At 43.5% G+C, this 22,329-nt stretch overlaps 1 protein-coding gene across 2 annotated transcripts in view; it reads right to left on the reverse strand.

The window, feature by feature from the left end:
* LOC144791434 (erlin-2-B-like) overlaps positions 1-22,329 on the reverse strand; it is a 234,193-nt gene that overhangs the window by 63,502 nt on the left and 148,362 nt on the right. For both annotated transcript variants that reach the window (XM_078666119.1, XM_078666118.1), the window contains exon 10: positions 10,710-10,799. In XM_078666119.1, coding sequence (XP_078522245.1) covers positions 10,710-10,799 — 90 coding nt within the window. The remainder of the gene's footprint in view (positions 1-10,709; positions 10,800-22,329) is intronic.

A 22,329-nucleotide genomic window follows, 5' to 3' on the forward strand; every position in this document is an offset into this window, starting at 1 on the left:
ACCCCCAAATACTCAAATGTAGAGACCCGGTCCAAGGGCAAACCATCCAGATGCGGGTGAGGACAGTTTGGGTGTTTCATGTTAAACACCATGTACTTGGTTTTTGCAAAATTGATTTCCAAGTTACTTAATTTACAAAAACTGGAGAAAGCCTCTAGTGTGTGCTGAATACCCCCCTATGACTGACAATAGGAGGGTATCATCGGCGAACATTAGGGCCGGGATTTTCCGTCCAGCTAATGTAGGGGAGTCCAAGTTTTTTGCTCCCAGTAGGAAACCAATCAGCCCATTAAGGAATAGGGAGAAAAGCATGGGGGCTAGAACGCACCCTTGCCTCACTCCCCTTTCCACTGGGAACAGGGATGACAGTTCCCCTCCCCTGCCAAACCTCACCCTAGCGAACGTCCCCTGATGCATGCGCTTGAGTATCTCACACAAATAGGCCGGAGCACCCATCTCATTTAGAATTACCCAGAGCTTGTCCCTATGGACCAGGTCAAATGCGGACCGGAGGTCCACAAAAATCAAAAGCAAACTACCCTCCCCTAGGGTGACCGCCCTCCAATATACCAGATGTAATCTAAACAGCTGGTCGATCGTGGAAACTCCTGCCCGGAAACCAGTCTGCAACAAAGTTAGGATGTGGTGGTCATCCATCCAACTCTGCAGCCTGGTTAAAAGAACTCTCGCAAAGAGTTTCTGGAGGACGTCAATCAAGCTTATGGGCCGATAGTTAGCCGGGTCCAAGGGAGAAGCTTTTTTATGAATTGGTATAATCTCGGCTCCCAGCCAAGTCGAGGGGAAATCCAGACCCTGCATGATGGCGTTAAAGAAAATGCAAATATAGGGTGCCCACACCCTTTCCTCAGTCCGATATACATCCCCTGGGATCTTATCGAGACCCAGGGCCTTCCCCGGGGTCAAGGTCCTAATTGCTGCCTTAATTTCCAGAATCGTAAAGGGATGGCTGTCAAGGACACAGCCCATCATAGGGGCTGGATCAGGGGTGGTTGCAGGTACTTGTGGGTCTGCGGGGGGCCTCACAACCTAATGAATAGAGGGGCTTGAAATAAGCAAGCCACACCTCTTCACTAAGATTAGGAATGATAGCCGATGACCCTGTGGCCGAATCTCCACGCACCAAATTCCAAAAAACCCTAAATTCTCGGGCATCAAGAGCTGCTCTAACTTTTTTCCCATCTGTCGGCCTCCCATTCTGACTGGGCCGCCTTAATCAGGTTTTTGTAGGATAGCCGTGCATCTCTGATGGTCAGCTGAGTACCCGTTTTCACCTCCTTTATTAGGTTGGATTTTGCCTCCCTGCAACTTTTATTAAACCAGTGGGCTCGCTTAAGTGCCTTCACCCTACCAGTCTTGGAGGATAAGAAGAATTCGGCCAATGTGTTAAATATCATATTGTGGGTAGCCTGCAAGGCCGAAGAGTATGAAAACTCACATTTCTGGCTCCACAGATCGCTAACCACAGCTAGGGCCGCTGCTACCTGGTTATAAATCTCAGCTAACCTGTCTGGTGCCTGGGCAACCCTCTCCCACCTGACACGCCTACCTCCCGCAACTTGTAGTAGGTTCGGAATAGTTGGGGACCCTACTCTATCCTGGATCACTTGGATCCCAAGGGGGTTATCTAATTCAAGTGACAATAAATTATGGTCGCTATCGACCCTTGGAATTACAACAAACGTTTTTACTCGAGCCCATAGTTCCACGTTAACCAAAATATAATCAATTGTCGTACTTTTCCCTGGTCTATTGTAGGTGCGTGCACCCGGAACATCTTGAGGGAGCCTGCCATTACAGGCCCTTAGGGAAAATGATACGACCAACTTATTAATTGCAAGGGCCATTGGAGTCAAACTCTTTAAAGGATACATGGAACATTCCTGGATGGACCAAGACTCGTCCTCCTCTGAAGTGACAGGGGGGATACCCAAGAGTGGCTCGAAATGACAGTTTAAATCTGCCCTGATCATTTTATGATAGGAAGAGGGAAAGGAGGATAGGAGCGCCTCCAGAACTTCCAGAGTAGATAGACCTTTCTGTATGGGGAGGGGGCGTAAGTAAAAAGTTATCACTACCAGTGCCGGACCCTCTCTGGGTGCGAGTATAATACAGAGGATATCTGGGCAATTGGTGTCAACTACCTTTACTGCACACCCCAGGTGCACTGCCACTCAAGGACATAAATAAATAGCAAAATAAATCCAATACAAAGACTGACTTTTTATGTTTTTGTGAGAGGTCTTTGCCTGCACTCACCATAGGTGTAACCCGACCACGCCTTTATCTATTGTCATGACAGCTGCTCTGCTCCAGTGCATCAATTTCATATGGGCCAATAAAAGACCACGGTCTAGATATGCAGCTCTGTTCCACTCACACAAGGCCTGCGACCACATCTGCGCATGGGTATCTCTAGCGGGTGCAGGACTTTCTCATGGTTTCTGATGCCGAAGGTTACCAAATGAATCCATGTAACCAAGAACACACTGCTCCAGCATAACGGTTCCCAAAATAGAATATATTCACTGTTAAATGGAAACCTAGAACTGGAGAAGTATCCATAGTGGCATTAAGTCATCTGGTGACCTCACTGATGCCGGCCATTACTTGCCTGAATACTCTAGCCTCGTATTGGATAGCAATAGCTCTCCCTTATAAACCAGGATGGGGTGTCCCTCAATCTCATCTACCGTCCAGCAGGAAGAAGGCAACACTCCTCGGCAATAGGACATCTGCATAAGCAGCAGTGTGGCCAAGGTAGGAATATGGATCTGTCATCCTGCAGTTAGAGGTAGCCCTTTGGACTTCTCGCTGTCAAAGGCATAAAGTGCCCTTATCTATTTTATCAGATGCTTCAAGGGGTGAACATATTAGTAACCGAAAGTTGGTCTGTGACATTATGTAAGAACTTAATTAGCATGGTGACTGTTTTAATGCCTATTATAGACCATGACATTGGACAAAAGAGGTACAGGTCTGAAACAGATCTCATTGCAAGGGTAGAAATGCCATAGGGCCTGATTTAGATCTCGGTGGACAGGTTACTCCGTCACAACGGTGACGGATAACCTGTTTGCTGAAATATAAATCCCACTATATCCTGTGGGATTTATATTTTAACGGACGGAATATCAGTCACCGTTGTGGCGGAGTAACTCATCCACTTAGATCTAAATCAGGCCTTAGTGTCACACATGGCATTCAAATTTCACACAAACACGCTGAACACCTGAAACTGCCACACAAATCCAGAGTGAAAACTTGGCAGCTATGAAAGAGAGACCAGCAAGTAGGAGGTAAGAGAAGCAATGAAGGAGGAGTCTTGTAGATGGACTGGTGGTCGCCAAACAGAGTAATACTGTTTTGGGGCATGCTTAGCGGGTGCAAGGCAAAGAACACTGCAAGCTGCACTTCAGGATTTCTGAAGCAACAGAAAAGACAGATATGCAGAATGAGAATTCTTTGATTACAGAGCAGCTGTTGCATCATGTAAGAGCATAATTTTGCAATACAATACAATTATATAAAATACAATACCTTATTGTATGTCAGTTCTAATTATTCTTGCCAAAGTGAATACATGTTGCACCCGAAAAGATTAAGAAATGACGCTTGGATCGGTTTCCAGTGAAATTATACTTTTTAAGGTACAATTAGCAGTCTGCTCTTCATAATAACACTTTACTAAAATCACCGAGCTCACTGCCCAATGACTTCACAAACTGTTCGTAGTCTGATACAATGTATGATGTACAACTGGCAATATATTAAAACCATATGTGTAGCGTATATTTGAGTACACAGACATGTTCAAACCACTAGATGGCAGCATTGCTTCACTTTAAACTTCCCTAAAAAAAAGGAATAAAAGCCCAAAATGCATCCATTTGCTTCCAAGCTTTATTGCTCAGAGATATTCAGACGAAATCATGGTAAAATCACTGTTAATTTGAAAAAAACACAAAATGCTTTTACTTTATACTACTTATTTGCCCAATTATCAAATTATAGATTCTGGACTGTCATGTGTTATGTGGATTTGTATGGCGCAGCTTATCGCCCGTGAGGTTATGCAGGTGCTGGAGCAGAAACTTTGGGCCAGCGGGGCTTATAGTTGAACAGCCAGAGCTTCAGCTCGTTGTGGAAGTTGAGAAGTGGAGTGGTGGTTCTGACGTGTTGAGAACGTTCATTGCAGTTTTTGGCAGCGATGAAGGAGAAGGCGAGCCCTCATGTATTGCTTCAGTGGATGCGGGTGATTCGTACAAGGAAGAGAGGTGGATCATAGTTGTCTGGAGGGCTGGTAGAGTTAGAGTTGGTTGTTGAGGTACGCTGGCCCGAGTACCTTGAAGTTGCAGCGTTTCTGGATGGGTAGCCAGTGTAGTTCAGTGAGGTGGGGAGTAATGTGGTGCCTTCTGCGGACATCCAGGATGAGTCAGCGGTAGTGTTTTGGATGGTCAGGAGTCTCTGCATAAGTTGGTTGGAGATGCCGATATACAGTGCGCTGCAGGAGTTGAGTCTGCTTGTGAGGAGGGTCTGGGTGACTGTGCGACTTGTGTACGTGGGGAGCCGTTTGAAAAGCTTGCATGTTTGCATTAATCTCTATTATTGTATTTCTGCAAATTGCTACACCTTATCTCAAAGATGATACCTGTCCTCCTTTGAAAGCCATACCCTGAAAACTAACAATACTTAATCTTCACTAGCTCATCTACCAATCCCACCAAACATCTGGATGAACTCACAAACTTCCCACTGATAATCACACTTAACTCCTACTAATTTAATTCACGACCAATACAACAGAGTAAATGCATGGAATTGTTTAATTTGAGCATATGACTAATCCCAATAACTAACGACAACAATAAGCACTGGATTAATCACCATCCCTTGGTTCACATCTTTTATAGCTTATCTTTAGGGATTTGTTATGGTTCTTTTGATTTTGCAGCTGCTGCAATCGCTCTGCAGCTTTGTACACAAAACTGCACTGCAGCAGACATGTTAGCTAGGGTGACTGCAGGCCCCGGATTTGCCAGGACAAACCCCTGGCAGACTGACTGAACAAAAAGCGAGGCAAATGCTTTTGTGTTCCAGTGCAGGATTAGTTACCAGCCTTTACCATAAAGCAATATAATAAGCACAGACAACAGTTTGTAAAGATTGCCCTATTGTCTAGGTTTTCTAAATTGGTAAACGCGGTTTAGGTCATTTTGTGCCCCTCAGACAATGGAATATTGTAGTCCTAATTCTAGGTTTGTGGAGTGTCCCAGCTTTCGGATTTCAATATGTAATCACTCTGTTCTTAAAAGTCACTCCCTGCTTCCACTAACCACAGACACTTGGGGCGGTGGTCTGGCAGATGGTTTGGGCAATATACAAAAACAAATCCAATCACTACCGCAGGCAGTCAATCCAAGGACTTTCAACAGTGCCTTGGGACCGCTGGTCCACACGAGCCAATTTCCAAATTGTCTGGAAGGAGAGGTAGGGAAGACAAAGGTTGGAGGGGGGAGGTTGAGCTGCACGGCATACCTTACTAACATCTATATGACATCGGACTGAAAGCAAAGCAGTGAAGGATAGTGGGTGCAAAGAAAGAAAACAGGGCTGTGAGCAACTGCAGTGTCCGATGAGGCACTCCAAAGTATGGGTGACAGAGGGCACTGAACGAGAGCGGAAGTGTACTGGCAGGGAGGTGACGAGCAATGGCTTGTGATCTTTGTAAGTGGTGGGGTGTATTAACTATCCTTAATGTTAACACGTTAGTTCAGTGAGTTAGTCCCAACACTTCAAGTAGGGCTCTTGAGAAGTTTTATCCAGGTTAGAACAACAAAAAATGGGGTTAAACAATGCATCTTACAGCCCATTTCACAATCATTTGCTAAACTTGCCATAGGCTCTGAAAGAGCACAGATTATTCATTCCAGTGCTTTAAAAGGGTGTGCCAAATGAGCTTGACATTTCAAAATAACGAGCTGTGTGTATGCATCCCAAGAAGGCAGACAATGGATTTTTTTTCCAGGTCTATACTTACATGTAATTTGTATGATAAACAAGTGTGAAATCCATAGGAGACTCCAGAAAGCTATAAACTGATGAAAAGTAGAAAACATTTTGAATTCAGCAAGGAGTAATTTATGTAGATTCGTTAAATATTTCCAAAAGAAAACCCCAATTGTTAAAATTACAAAACAAATAGTGAGTAAACGTGGGTGAAAGAGAAATGGGTAACAAGGTTTTGATCTTTAACTTTTTGCCCAGATGGTAGATCCACAAATATAATATAGCATTACATCGAGCAGATTCTTCCCGTCAGAGATGTTTAGTTTGTAGAAAAGCCCACAATGCGTACATCCAGCAATTGTGCCTTGGCGTACATTGTTTTTCCCAATGTAACAACCAGGCATAACATGATAAAGAAAAATCTTATGAACAGAAATTGGGAGTGAATGAAAGATATTTGGTTTTCAAATTAACCCAAAGATCTCGGTTTAGCGAGGGGTTTTATTTATACTATGCTGAATTCGGGAATACCAATAGTGCCAGATGAGGAATTTATTTCAAACACTGTTTTGGGTGAACACTTGCCTACAAAATAGGAATCCAGGAAAAAAAGAGAAATCCATTAGATAATACCAAATGTCCTACCATCCTGTGTTCCCACACTACTCCTGATAAAAACAGAACGCCGAGGTAGGTTAAGTTAGGCATACTCCCAGGACAGAAAAGGACCATAAAACATGACTGTGGAAAGCTCAAGAAAGAAGCTTGGAGTTAAAAAGATGTTTCTGACGTGGGTAGCTGGGGTATTTGGGAATGGGACAGACCCCCACTAACTCCAGACATTCCGGAAACCTAGACATTTTAGTGAGTTGAAGGGGATGTGGCTCACCAGGGTGCCACAATATTTTCTTACCCAGAATGCTCTGTTAATGTCCCACTTTTGTAAAAACAAAAAAACTGAATTTTCTCACAAATGTCCTCTTTTTTCATTTCTCAAGTTCGGCGGAAAAAGTAATGGTGGTCTATGCAATGCTGGTTCTTTATCTACATCTAAATAAGTTAATAGAGTAGTTTGAGACTTCACAATTTAAGTCTCCATCCTTTAGAACTTGATATTCCCACTCATCGTTCACAATTTTGAAAATATAAAGCATATTGTTATAACTTTTATCTGGGAAAATATCAAAAAACATATTGACTGAGGAATATATGCATTCACCACTAACAATGGGTCTCTCACACTCAATTATTAGATCAACCTTTAGAACTTGAAATAGATTAGAGAGATCTTTAAAACTATGGTATTTGCAATGGAAATAAATACTCCGCAAAATAGCAATCCATCCCTTTGCATGCATTTTCTTGGATGGGAAGGCATTACAACTTAAAACAAAGTAGCCGTCACACAAAAAAGCAGCAGGTTTCCTGGGTGAAGATCATATCTGCTTTTAAGCTATTTAAAAGTTCCAATTTCTTTGGAGTATCCATTAGGCTGGCTACATTCCTGGAAAACACATTTATGTTATTGCTAATTATAGGGTTTAGATACTTGGCCCGATGTACAGGCACAATTGAGTGTGCCGGCTAGTCAATTCCATTTCATGCACTCGTCCACTACTGGGGCGGGAGGGGTCCCGGGTACCCTAGATGCAGAATGCCTTACTGATCTCCCTCCATTCACTATGGAGACCTGCAAGATTTTTACGTTTTCAGCAGTTAGCTAATTTAAGGGCATGTGAAGGTACTCGGAAATTGTAGGTTTCAGAGTATCAAGGTGCCATTTGGAGGTTTCATTTTCCCCAAGTACAGGGATACTTCGATTCCTCTACATTGGAGAATATAACTATTTTGAAGAATCAGGTTTACAACAATTTTAGATTGGAACTGAGCCCTTGTTTTCAGTACTGCAGGTAACTGCACTAGGAAACAAGAGAAATATCACTGCTTTGTATCATCTTCAAATGTTTAATCTCTGGTTCATAAGAAAGAATGGTTCATAATTAAATCAGAATCAAATAAGGGCACATAATCATTCATAAAGGTGCCTGCAAGGACATAGGGAAGTGAAAGGATATGTCCACTCGATCGTGTGATGTTCATGTTTTCGTCTTGAGCTACACAAAATAATTCAGCCCTGGGATTTAGTACTGCTGACATCTGGTCAGTTGATATTAATTCCACACTGGGTGCATCAGCCTCTCTATTAGCCAGAGGGTTTTATTATGGAGCAACTTTGCAGCTGAGCCCCATTAGCGCCATGTTGCAATGGGATTTAGATGCATTACACACTGTGGCCTTAGGAGTGGGAACACAAATGTTTCCCGATTCTTTGAAAGCAAAGGTTTCTTGCATTTTTCCTAGAGATTCTACGTTTGTTCTTTTTCGTAGGTCTGTTTTCTTGCTGTGGTTTTTCCTTTGGTCTGATACGTTTCCACATGGACAGCTGAACTTGTTGTAGCCCAGTCTGTGACCTGAAAATAGAGAAAGCCTCTAACCCGGAACAGGAGGCCTTCAGCAGTGAACTGGGAACTGCAAGGCTTGGGGAGCCAGAGTCAAAAGATTTTTTAACAAATATGTAAGGCTGTCTACATTGTGCTGATTCTTGTTGAGAGCCATCACTGACATAACTTGGGGTTTACAAGCTTGTGCCCCCAGGTCAAAACCTTGGGGTGGTTTGATGGCGAGATCAGTCTCCTGGCGGTTGGATGCCCCCAACCTGCGGACCATGTTCTGTAAGACCCAGCTTTCCTCATGCCTCGTTTGTTGCGATTTGTAGTGACTGATTGGGGAGCACCCCCTTATCCTTTGAACCCATCAGCACTTTCAGGATTACCAGCAAGATATTTTGGATGTAATCTGAATTATTCACTAATTTTTCTAGGAGTGCAAAGACGGACAACAAGATTCTTTCCGTACACTTAAAAGATTGGGAGACTTGCACATATTCATCAGGGAGGTCACAGGACAGGTTCCGAGGCATTTTTAAGTCAGGCGTCACAGTAGACTGTAGTACTATTGAGGATTGTTCTAACTGAGTGCTACTAAATAGCTTTAACACCCTGTGATGGGCCAGGTGGAGTCCTAGGGGAGCCATTTGCAATTAGTGTATGGGTTCTCAGATTAATGTCCACATTCAGAAACACGAAATCCTCGTTATGAGGATTATTGGCGACCCCAGAAGCCAAGTTAGTAATACCTGTAGCAGATTAATGCGGAGCGGGAAATGGAGTAACATTTTGGTTTCACCCTGCTACCGCAGGAGTGGTATGAGTCTCCGAGTGGTGCAGTCACCATGCAGAGAGACATGCCTAACATTCTCTTTCTGCAAGAAGGAGAAAATCATTTGAGCCTTTCATTACATTTGAATGCTCCACCATATTTCTAAGAGATTGGGTTTTGTCTTTTTACAGCTCTCAATCTCTGCCTGAGCGAAGTCTCCGGGCAGTCATCTTAATTTGCTACAGAGTGCGGTAGGTCTTTGTTCTATGACTGGTTATAACTGAAGGACAGGGGTGGGGGAGCACACAGCAGACCGTACCACATTCCTAGCTGGGCCGTTTCGACGGTCCGCCAGCTCTACCCTCGGGACAGAGCAGTAATGGCTCTTCCTAAACCCCAAGCAAGTCTGACGTTTTGAAAAGTTTCCGCAACCTTGTGAACAATTTCCAGCAGAAGATGGCCCTAAAAAAAATAGGAAGCCAATAGAATGCAGATACACAAAGCCAAATGTAAGATTTCAAATCAACACCGTCTGCTGCCAACTCTTCTCTCACCTCTCTCCGAGCGTTAGGTTATAGGAGAGACGGTGTTATTCCTTCCTTGGCTGCACACTGTTCTCCTCCTTGCTTCTTTACTGCTTAGCCCCGGGACAATCAAATTGCATGGGAGGAGGAAGAATGGGCCGGTAAAGTAGACGCCAAGGTGAAAGCCGGTGCTCCTAGAGCTACATGCACTGGAGTGTTAATATGGTGGGGGCGCCAAGGCAATCCAATTAACAGTATAGGTGCAGACTCAAAAAGGACCAAAGTGAACCGGTGCTTTAGAGCCCCAGGCTAAAGCAGCACAAGGGGCAAGCAGCAGTAGCAACAGTAGGTGGCAGACATGTGGAGAGGGGCAGCGGTGAAAGGTAGAGTATAATATGTGGTGGCTGCGAGGCTCATATGCGGCGCTTGCAGTGGCTTCTGTAGTGGGCGGGGCCACAAGGAACTATCAGTGTGGTATGCTCCTCTGACAAAAGACTCAAGCCTTTGACCATTGGTTGCGATCAAAAAGGTTGCCTCGATTTGACACTTTTTCCAAAGTATTTTGAAAAAGTAGGCTTATGTTTGATGCCAGGCAATGGAAAAAAATGCTTACATATAGAGAGGTTGGTAAACTGTGCTCTTACGACCATACAGTGTCTCTCATGATCTCTCACAGATGAATGTTTAGATTACAGGACCGGTTACTCACAATTTAGGTAATTATATGTGTAGAGAGCAAACTTCTGCACACCAAAGCCCATTAACTAGGGAGAAAATCAGTCATAATGTCGCTCTGTGAATTGATAAGGTAATTGCTGAAAACTCCATTGTGACTACCTTTTCCCCATTGTCCCCAACCCCAACAATATCTGCAGAGCATTTAGCACTTCATCACCCTATAAAAAGATGACATTCTTCAATAAGCATGTTCACACGTACCTTCAATCTCTGAAATTTTTTTCTCTGTTTCTTTTTCCATCACTTTTTGAGCAAACTTGATTTCCGCAACTTGGGCGACTTTTTCTGCCTCTAGAAAGGGAACAAAGTATTTTAGACCATCATGATATGTCTAACGTCTTGAAGTCACACATGTTCCTTTGTCAGTTAATATTTGAGAATGCAGCTCGTGACCTTTTTTAATATATCAACAATGCCAACGACAAAAGGACTGTGTGAGAACCTGAGAGCTTAATATTCTTAAAAACAAGGATATCAAAAGTAATTTTGCCCAAATATGAATGGAATTGGATGTAAAAAAAAAAAATAAAAAAAAAGATCAGGAAGTAAATAAGCACAAATATACACTATTTTTGCTACCATGTCTTTATTCTCAAACAGAGTCATATAGCTAGGAAACAAACAGTATATTTGGTATGTTCTATTAAACTCTATGTAATTACGATGAAGCCAGTTTATGTAATAGATAATTGTGCATTACATAAATCCAAAAACATTACATATAAGGGCAAAAGCAGAAACTGCCCCAGAAGGTGTCATCAGGCAGAAGAACCTCTGGTGTTGCCTCTGCAATACAAATTAGACAGAAGACTTTGAGTGAGGGGGCATGGGTGAGGGGAGTGGTCAAACTGTACAAAGCTGTCACAGGATATACATTCCACATGAAATTACAAAAATTGCTAGCAGAGCCTCGAACATGGTGTCATGTTGGGGGAACGTCTGGTAAACAATTTCTCTCCACAGAAAAGTGTTATATTAAGTAAGAGATGTGGAATTTGAATGAGTGCCAACAATATATAAATGTCATAATAGTAAACAATAGGAGCTTCCCACTTTACTCTACAGTATGATTCCTGGGACAAATGCACAAGATTTAAACCTTTCTACGCCTTTTGCAATGTCGTCCTACTATGAGATCCTCCTTTCACCCATAAAATAGACAGAGTTTGCACTCAAACTTCTCAACTTCACAACTACAAACAGAAACATTGCCAACATGAAAACAAGATCAGCTTGATGTGGACTTCCCAAGAATTTAGCCCTCTGCTAGGTATCGAAAGACAACTACTTAACACATATAAAAACCAGCAAGTAAAGTCAATAGGTCAAACATTTTAATGATGTAACCAATGCTGTTCTGCAATGGATAAAAGAAAAAAGATGCTGGTTTGATAATACGAGAAAGCATTAGCCAAAAAAAATAAAAGTGACATAGTCACAGGCATTAAAGCACTATTGTGGCCAAAGCATCACCACCCTTGTGAGCATGTGTTCTTTATGAAAATCTAATTTACTTGTCCAAGATGGTGGATACCCCTTTTAGAGACATACATTCAAAAAAATATAAAAGAGCACCAAGAATCCTTTAAAAAAAAAAAAAAAAAAAAAAAAGGAGTAGCCCAGGAGCATAATGAAGTTGAAAAGATCCTGAGCACCAAATAAAAATTCCAGAGACTAAGTAGTCCACGTAACATTGTGATTATTGGTTATTCTTTATTTTCATTCCAATCACAACAATCCCTACAGCAAATTACCATCACTCACCTCTATGCTATGGTGCATAACTATTTTGAGTGATTACTGGTTTATCTTTAGAGCCATATGTATAGATTATTTGCAGAACTAGTCTGATTTTTAGACTTTACACATTTTTCATCATCGTATAAATGGTCTTGGAATTACTTTAAGTTTGCACCATCCCATGGATATTAATACTCACTCTGCTGATGGGAGTATGAAGATATAAATATGTGGTACTAATATTGGGGATGTATATTGTTTGTCTTTATAGCCCTGATAAAGTGGTCGTCAAAGAAATTACCGGGAGATGAAACACGTGTTGGCTACAATATTATGGCTACGAATTTGCATTATGATTTTGCTGAAATCTACGTGAAGATTGGAATGAAAATAAAGAATAACCAACAATCACGTTACATAGACAACGGAGTCTCTGGGTTTTTAATGTGGTGCTCAGAATCTTTTCAGTGTATTGTTTGTTGAGGGCTTTTGATCTCATAATTGGAGGTGCTTGTAAGCACTAAGCAGCAGAGAAGCTGTTGGCGTGAGGTGGGGTGGGTTGTAAACATTCATTCCCCACTCCCACAAAAACCCCCAGATAAAACCGTTAGGGACAGGGGAAGTAACAGGTGCGATGGAGCAGTTCAATGGGGGAGCGACACAGAGAGCATGGTGAAATTTCAGTTGAGAAGCAGAGTAGCAAATGAAAGAGAAAGCAAGAAAAATATGCATTCACATGGAGTAGGTTACTTACCCTGTAAGCATCTATTCGTAGCGTGTAGTGCTGCAGATTCACATGCTATGCATACTCCTGCCATCTAGTGTTGGGCCCGGACTCTGCAAGCTGTTTTTCTTCGAGGATGATTTATGATCAGCGTTGTTTCTCCTCCCCTCAAGGTATTGAGCATGGTCAAAGGCTCCTTTGTTAGATAATGTTTTTTTCCTCTTGCCATATACCGAATGAGGATATAGGCAGGGCTAAATTAGCGTTTGATGGTGAACATGCTGTATGTGTGTGTATTTTTCCCACCATCTAATACATGTTGGGGAGGCGGGAGGGTGCATGTGAATCTGTAGCTCTACATGCTACGAATAGATGCTTACAGGGTACGTAACATACTTCATTCGTCACATATGTTGGCTGCAGAAACACATGCTGTGCATACATTGTGAAGCAGTACCTTTGTTGTGGTGGCTTTAGGTATGAGAAGGTGCGTTTGTTTGAAATAATGTTTGAAAGACGGTTTGTCCAACTAGAGTTTGTTGTCTTGCTTGAACATCCACACAATAATATCTTGTAGATTTTTGTCGGTTCATTCATGTTGCTGCTTTGCGAATATCACTGAGAGGGAAATTCCCTAAAAAGGCCATGGTTGCTCCTTTTTTTCTTGCAAAATGAGCCCTTGGCATACTTGTTAATGTTAGTTTTGCTTTAGCTTAACAAATATGGATACATTTGACAGACCATCTTGCTATTCCTGATTTTGAAATAGCCTTTCCATTACATGGATTTGAAAACAAAACAAACTACTGTTGTGTTTTCTTGAAGGGTTTGGTACGTTCCTGGTAGTACATAAGTGCCTATTTAATATCAGGTGTATGTAAAGCACGCTCTGCTATTACCTTTGGTTTTGGAAAGAAAACAAGCAACTTTAAAGTTTGATTTAAATGGAAAGGAGATATAACCTTAAGTAAGAACTTTGGGTTTGTGCTTAAAAGCACCTTGTATGGGAACACTTGGAAATATTGTTCTTCAACAGTGAGCCCATGTATTTCAGTAAACCTTGGCATAGATGTTATTGTTAGATAGAAGGACATCTTCCATGTTAAGAAATGTATTTGACAGTTGTGTAGAGATTCAAATGGTGGCCCCATGAACCGTATTAGAACAATGTTTAGGTTCTACGCTGGTACTGGAGGTGTGTGTGGTGGAATGACTCGTTTTAATCCTTCAAAGAAGGCTTTGATGACAGGATTGCGGAAAAGTGATTTGGTGCTTTCTGTTTTTTAGGTATGCAGAAATGGCTGCTAAATGTAGGCGTTTTGAGGAAAATGCCAAATGTGCCTTTTGTAAGTGTAACCGGTAACGGACTAGTTGTTGTTCTGTTGGTAAAGAGTGGTTAATGTTTAAGGATGCACACTAGGGGGCAAAATATGTACCTTTTGCTGCACAGCAAGCTCTTGTGGTTGGCCTTTTGGCCTACCACAGGAGTAGTCATGTAATCTGGAGTTAGATTCAGGTATCCAAACTCTATGACCTCAGGAGCTAGATTGCTAGGTTGAGCTGTTGTGTATTGGGATGTCTCACCATGCCCCTGCTGTGAGAGAGTAGGTTTGGATAGTTTTGCAGCTTCTCGTGAGCTTCTAGGGATAGCTCTAGCAGTAGTGTTGGCCATGGCTGTCAAGCCCATGTGGGAGCAATCAGTATTGGAGTCATTAAAGTCTGGCTGAGTTTTCTGACCATGTGTGGAATGAGTGGGAGAAGAGGAAATGCATAAGCAAATATCCCTGACCCGTTCCTCCACAGAACGTTCCCTCTGCATAGTGGGTGTGGGTATGTGGATGTGAAGCTTTGGCATTGTGAGTTTTCAGCAGTGGCGAATAGGTCAAGTGTGGGGATTCCCCACCGGTGGAAGTATTGTCACACTTGTGAACTTGTTGCTGTGTCCTGCTGAGCAGGTCTGCAATGGAGCTTTCCTGCCCTGGTATGTATTGTACAAGGAGAAGGATCTTGTGTTTGTGTGCCCATTTCCATGTGGTCTGCACTAGCTGTGACCGTTGTATGGAATGGGTCACCCCCGTTTCAGAATGTAATACATTGCAGTCATATCATGTTCTCTGTGTATAGAAGGCTATTTTTGCCTGTAATGTTTGTTAGGAATGCTTTGAGAGCCATACAGATGGCTAGCAGCTCCAGCAAGTCGATGTGCATGGGCTGTGTGTCCCTGAACCAAAATGTCCTTCTTATGATCAACCCGCCCCATGAGTGATGCATCGGCTGCGATTGCTACATGCAAAATTGGGTCCCTGAACTTCTTCCCTTCAGTATGTTTGAGATGTTCCATCACTGAAGTGCCTGATGGACCTTGGGTGAAACCAACACTTGGTCTTCCATGTGTAAGTCTCCCCCCCCCTCAAACCACCCCCACGCTTGTGTCCATTGGGATGCTAAACACTCTTGGAGAGGTCTGATCTGTAGTTGTGCATGTGGCACTATTGCTATGCATGATGCTATCAACTGTAGTAGGCGCATCAATGTTTTGACTGGTAGGGGAATAATGTGGCTGGAAAAGATCCAGTTGGTTCTGGAGATTGAGAATCCTTTGAGGATTGGGGTAAGCAGTTTCTGATATCGAATTGAGGATTGCTCCTAGATATGGTTGTACCTGGAGTGGTTGGAGATGCAAATCAGTTGCATTGATAGTGAAGCCCAATTGGTGTAGCAGGTTAATTGTGCTTGGAGTGTCTATTAGACATTTGGCTTTGGTTGGACTCCTCATCATCTAATCGTCTAGACAGGGAAAGACATGCATGTTTTCCCTTCGTAATTTTGTTGCTACTACCACTAAGCATTTGGTAAACACCCTCGAGGTTGTTTCTACCCCAAATGGTAGGACATAGAATTGATAATGATGTTCACTTACCACAAACTGTAGGTATTTTCGGTACGCCGGGTGGATTGGAATGTGGAAGTAAGCATCCTTCAGGTATAATGCAGTCTTGAAGTCACCTGTTTGTACTAGTGGTATAACATCTTGCAATCTGACCATATGGAAATGTTCGGAGAGTATGTAGCGATTGAATGGGCGCATGCCCAGAAGGGACCACAGTGAGCTGTCTTTCGTTGGTATGCGACATTAAAGGGAGTAGACTCCATGGTTTTGATGTATGTTGGACTAGTTCTATGTCCCCTTTTAGCAGTAAAGCCTTTACCTCTTCCTTTAGCAGCTGTAGATGTTGCGGATTTAACACCTGCCATTTTCGCAGGATATTTGGTGGCTCTTGAGTTAGTTCTAGGCAATCTCCCTGCCTGATTTGTAGTACCCATTGGTCTGATGTGATGTGATGTTTGGCCATACCTGATGGAATTGTTGTGACCTTCCACAGACAGGTGTTTTGTACTCGGGGCAAGTGTGGGCAAGTCATTTACTTACTGGTGTGGAGGTGCCCTTGTTGGGGGTACCTCTAACTCTGCCCGATTCTTGTAGCCTCCTCAAACAGTATCAATGCCCTTGCTGGTGGTACTGTTGTTGCTGGCGCTGATATGTGGTATTTTCTGGGGTAGATGCTTTTGCTGCTCCTCAATCCCTGGTACCGTAGAAAGAGCTGTTTTTGAGGTGTGCCTGTAAGGCACCCATTGATTTGGCTGTGTCTGTGCCCTTCTTTATTTTCTCTAGCTGTTTGTCTACAGAGGGCCCAAAGGTGCACTCCCCACCGAACGAGACATTGAGAACGTGCTTCTTCACCTCAGGTTTTAAACTAGATATACGTGGTCACTAATGTCAATGGAGCATGATGGATGTACTGATGCCCCTTGCCGTAGTGTCAGCTCAGTCTAATGCACATTTGATATCTTCCTCCCCTCATTTGCCAGGTCATACCCTTGTTTTTTGTATTCATCTGGGAGGTGTTGCATCAGGCCCTGCATCTCATCCCAGGTAGCCCTACTATAGCAGGAGATTAGGTCAACTGAATTGGCGATCTTCCAGTGGTTTGCATGCCTTGCTGCTACTCTTTTGCCTGTTGCATCAATTTGTTTACTTTCTTGGTCTGGAGGAGGTGCCTCTCCAGTTCCTTGTGCTGCAGCTCTTGCTGACTGTGGTGATAAGGGAGTCTGTTTGGGGATGTCCTCATATGTAAATAGGGTTAGTTGGAGATGGCCTGTATTTCTTCTCAATGGGAGGAGTTAGGACCCTGCATTTGACTGGGTCCTTTAAGATCTCTTTGAATATGTTAAGGATGGATCCAATCTTTGTGCACAGAGTGCATAATTCAATATCTGCCAAAGTGTTTTCACAAGGAAGTCAGTTGGCTCCTCTATAGTCTACATGAGGAGCTTGTCGTACTCCGCCGCTCTTTGGATGACACTGTGGTAAGAGGATGTGCCATCTGGTGGTGATGCCTTAATAGGTACTGGCGGCTCCATGTCTGAGTCAGGCAAAACCAGGCTCCATGTCTGGGTCAGCCAGGACCATATAATAATCATCCCATGGGTCAGGGGTATGGAGGGTGTCCTGTGTTCCTTGGAAATCTGTGTCCTGTATCTCTCAGTCTTCCGTCCTCTTGTGGAGAGGGCATGTGTGTTTGTGGTGATACTGGAGGGCTGAAAGTCATTGGGCTTGTGGCCCTATGCTCTTGTGCCACTGCATTTCATGGAAGCGGTGGTAAGGATTGTTCCTGAGACTGTCTCTTGGTATTTTCTTTATGCTTTTCTAACAAATTGTTGCACTCCTTCAAAGACAATGCTTTTTTCCTCACTTGGTCTTTATGAAGGAGTCTTATGTTTCTTTGGAGCTGGCGGTGTGTCCTCAGAAACTTTGTGTGGTTTGGAACCCCAGAGGTGTGACTTTTTACTGGCTAGAAGTGTGTCCATGTTACTTTTCAGTCTTTGGAACAGAGGACTGTTTCGATTACGCAGCACTCTAGAGTTTCGTCGGACCTGATGATTATCTTGGGGTCGCAGCCTGCTTGGCCTCCTTCAGTGCCAATTTGTTTGCCAGTGGGGATGTATGCTTCGGTGCAGACTTGTGCTTCAGTGCCAGCATAGTGCCAGAGCTGTCCCCAAGCTGTGGCCTTGTAGCCGACTGGATTCAAGAACTTTCTCGCCCCTCCTCGGCTCAGAGGCATGCTCACAGTGTCAGTCTGAGCCAGAGGGCTGGTGCGCACTGTGGCGTGGCTGGGTGGTGGAGGGGAGTGCAAGATCTTTTTTACATGGGAGTCAACAGTACTCATGGTACTTGGTGTCGTCTTGGTCCTCAGCCTGGGTCCTCGGCCCTGATACGGGCCCCTCAACCTGCACTGAGCATGTTCATCCCTAGAGGATGAACCAGAAGTGACGCGGTGGGGTCTAGCGATGACCACCCCACCTCCTACAGGAGCATTTCCTCGCTTTCCACATCACTGTTGTGAGAAAACAGTGTTTGCCAGGCGTCTATCCCTACGGGTTTGAAGTGTCTTTCTTTTTTTTTTTAAATGCGCAAGCCGCGCATTTGTTTTCTTTGTGCTCCAGAGAGAGGCACAGATTACACATTTCATATGTGTAGGAGTGTGCGTATTTTGCGCGCAGTGAGGGCACAGTCAGAAGAGCTCCTTCTTTGTCTCCATCAGCCGGAGACAGTCATTCTCGAAGTGGGTTTGTGTATTGAGTACTGGTAAAAGGTACTCGGCACCTAGGATCAGAGGGGGTCATCTACTGGATCTCCGGTCGCGTCTTTTCTTGAGCGTAGGCCACGTGGGCATTGAATGCTGCAGGGCTCCGACCCAGTCCGTCCAAGCCCGATGGCAGAGAAAAACTTTCTATCAAAGAAGCTGTTGAACATGCGCAATACCTCGAGGGGGAGGAAAAAAGACACACGATGCTGATCATAAAAAGTCAAGCAAAAACAACTTGCAGATTCTGGGCACCACACCAGATGGCAGGAGAATGCATTGCAGGTGTCTGCAGCCCACACATGCTACGAAAAATTAAGTTCCCAGAATGTTAGCAGTTGAAGGATAACATTAATTCAAATAAAAGAAAGGGCATTCTTGGAGGGAGCTGCGGGAGAGAGGAGAGCTTCAGTGGATAAAAGCATTTGCACATTAAAGTGTTCGCAGCGATGCGTGGGCCTCAAACCTTCTCGACCCCAGTAGTTGCATCACTGCTGTGAAGGATCTCCTCTACTGCAGGCGGTGAAGTAAGGGGAACTAAGTTGCGGAGGAGGTCTGAGTGCTCTATCAACTGGAGGCTCACCCTCTGCAGGATTTTTTGGGTGGCTCTAGTTGCTGCTGTTCTCCTGCCAGGACCCACAGCCAAGCCTTAGCATATTTTTGTTGCTATGAACCTGATCCAATAGAACCTACCCCTTGGGAGCCCCATGAAGCTCGAGCAGTCCAGCAGATTTTCGTTTTTTTCCCCAATTAGAATTTTGCATTATTCTGGACTGTGACATTCAGACTGCAATGCCTTGAGGCAGGGGCACGTATGATGTACGCCTGGGGTGCATAAAGGCCGCATCTACAGCCTGCAGTATGGGATGCACGTCAGATGCGTCCGCACCAGTCTCCTCCCGTAGGAGCCCGGGCCAGGCCATCCCTATTTCAACAATCTGGCATTTTCACCTTATTTGGCCTAAGGTACTGTTTTATCCTTTCTATTTTCAATCTTTTTGCTGTTTGAGTATTAAACGGCTTTCACGGGGAAGCGGAAACGGGGGCCAGCAAAGTGAGCTCTGGTGCTTCAGAAAGTACGTATTTGGAGGTTTTTTTTGTTTGTGCCTGGGGGTGAGGCAGAGGAGGGTATGGGGGTCATTGATAACGAGACACAATTAGCGAATCTGCGGCTCGCCCGTTTTCTTCCTCCTTGGCCCCTGCATCTCTATGGTCCTCAAGTGTAGTGAGTCCTGAGAGCCCCATTGTGAATCAGGAGTCTGACCCCGATAAGGGAGCGCCCTTAGCGTAGGGCCATGCAGCAGCAACCACCACCACTGCTTCCACCTGTGAAAGACATGGCACCCATTGATAAAAGGGAAAAAATGGCCGTGGAAGTACGGATTGTGTGTTATTAGATTCTTCTGCTCCTGTTCTATCTTCATCTAGACATGGGGTTGATTTGGAAACCCTTATATCAGACATTGTCAATAGAAAAAATGAGCAACTAAAGGTCACTCTGGGAAATTGCCTTGGCCCTTTCATTTCTCGCCTGGATAACATTGGATCCTGATTAAAGGAAATTCTGTGTAGCCATTGTCTGAGAGGTGCAAAGGAGATTATTTTGGCAGAGAGACAACACAACTTTCCTTCTCCTTATCCCAACTCCCATCTTGGATCATAGGGTATCTGTGAAAAGGGAATGTTGCTCCCTGTGACCAGATGCCTCCAACAATATGGTGAGTTGTGGTCAGCTATCAGTGTCGCTGTGAACACAGTCATCTGCACAACTAGATGAACCACATGGTTCTAGTCTGGGCCCAATCCCTCATAGTACGCCTAGTACTACAGGTGACTTCATGGAATAGAACTATAACCCCATCAGTCTGTCACCAACCCTAGCAGCTTGTCCATATGTTTTTGCTTTGGCAGATGTGCCGCGTATTTCAGACAACAAATAGGAAACCACGGAGCAGCTTATGAATAAAGTTCTACACTGGCTGCACAAAAACACTAATACAGGTTGCAGATGTTTAATGAAGTCCTGTTTGCATGCAGGATGGGAGCCATGGTTAAGGAATTTGAGGGTGATTGTGTCATTGTGAATTTCAAAAGGGGGTGGTGATGGACGGAGCATCTAAATCAATCAAACACTCACACCCAGTCAAAAGATCTGGGTTTGATCCATCTCCGTTCTTTAGCCCACTCTGCCACCCCAGTTCAGACATGGCTATATGCAAATCAGTCTGACCCTGTGCCTCATGGGAACAGTCCAGCCCGAACTGCCAAGCCATGCCTTCCCTGGACCGGAAACAAGCTGCCGAGGACCGGTTTCTGGCATTTCAGCCGTCTTCAGCCCGGCTTGCTTGAATCCAGTGGCAAAGTGAGCAAGGGACTCACGTCTGAGCATACCCTGCCACACTTATAGGGATATATGACGTTAAAACGCATGTTTTTACAACGCATACCGTTACAACGGGACTTTTACAACGCCAATACTATTACCACGCATGTATTTACAACGCATTTTTTTACAACGCAGGTACCTTTACAACGCATACCATTACAACGTAAGTATTGGTAAGTATATTTTTTTTTTTTAATTGTATATTATTTAAAATTAATATAATGTAATGTAATTGTATTTAATTTAATTTCATTTAATTAATTTAATTTAAATTTAATTTTATTTTATTTTTACCCTGTATCCCTTTACCCAAAAACCCAAAACTGACCCTGAACCCTAAAAATACCCCTTTACCCAAAAACCCAAAACTGACCCTGAACCCTAAAAATACCCCTTTACCCAAAAACCCAAAACTGACCCTAAACCCTAAAAATACCCCTTTACCCAAAAACTGAAAACTGACCCTAAACCCTAAAAATACCCCTTTACCCAAAAACTGAAAACTGACCCTGAACCCTAAAAATACCCCTTTACCCAAAAACTGAAAACTGACCCTGAACCCTAAAAATACCCCTTTACCCAAAAAACTGAAAACTGACCCTGAACCCTAAAAATACCCCTTTACCCAAAAACCCAAAACTGACCCTAAACCCTAAAAATACCCCTTTACCCAAAAACTGAAAACTGACCCTAAACCCTAAAAATACCCCTTTACCCAAAAACTGAAAACTGACCCTGAACCCTAAAAATACCCCTTTACCCAAAAACTGAAAACTGACCCTGAACCCTAAAAATACCCCTTTACCCAAAAACTGAAAACTGACCCTGAACCTTAAAAATACCCCTTTACCCAAAAACTGAAAACTGACCCTGAACCCTAAAAATACCCCTTTACCCAAAAACCCAAAACTGACCCTGAACCCTAAAAATACCCCATTACCCAAAAACCCAAAACTGACCCTGAACCCTAAAAATACCCCTTTACCCAAAAACCTAAAACTGACCCTGAACCCTAAAAATACCCCTTTAAAAAAAAACCTAACATATAACATTTTAAATATAATTATATACTTACCAATACTTACGTTGTAATGGTATGCGTTGTAAAAGTACCTGCGTTGTAAAAACATGCGTTGTAAATAAATGCGTTGTAATGGTATTTGCGTTGTAAAAGTTCCGTTGTAATGGTAGTGCGTTGTAAAAAATGCGTTGTAATGTGTGTTTACCCACTTATAGCGGTCAAAACGGTACAAAAATGGGGTGGTGATGGACGGAGCATCTGAATCAATCAAACACTCACACCCAGTCAAAAGATCTGGGTTTGAT

Source organism: Lissotriton helveticus, chromosome 11 (assembly GCF_964261635.1).
Source record: "Lissotriton helveticus chromosome 11, aLisHel1.1, whole genome shotgun sequence".
NCBI classification, from domain to species: Eukaryota; Metazoa; Chordata; class Amphibia; order Caudata; family Salamandridae; genus Lissotriton; species Lissotriton helveticus.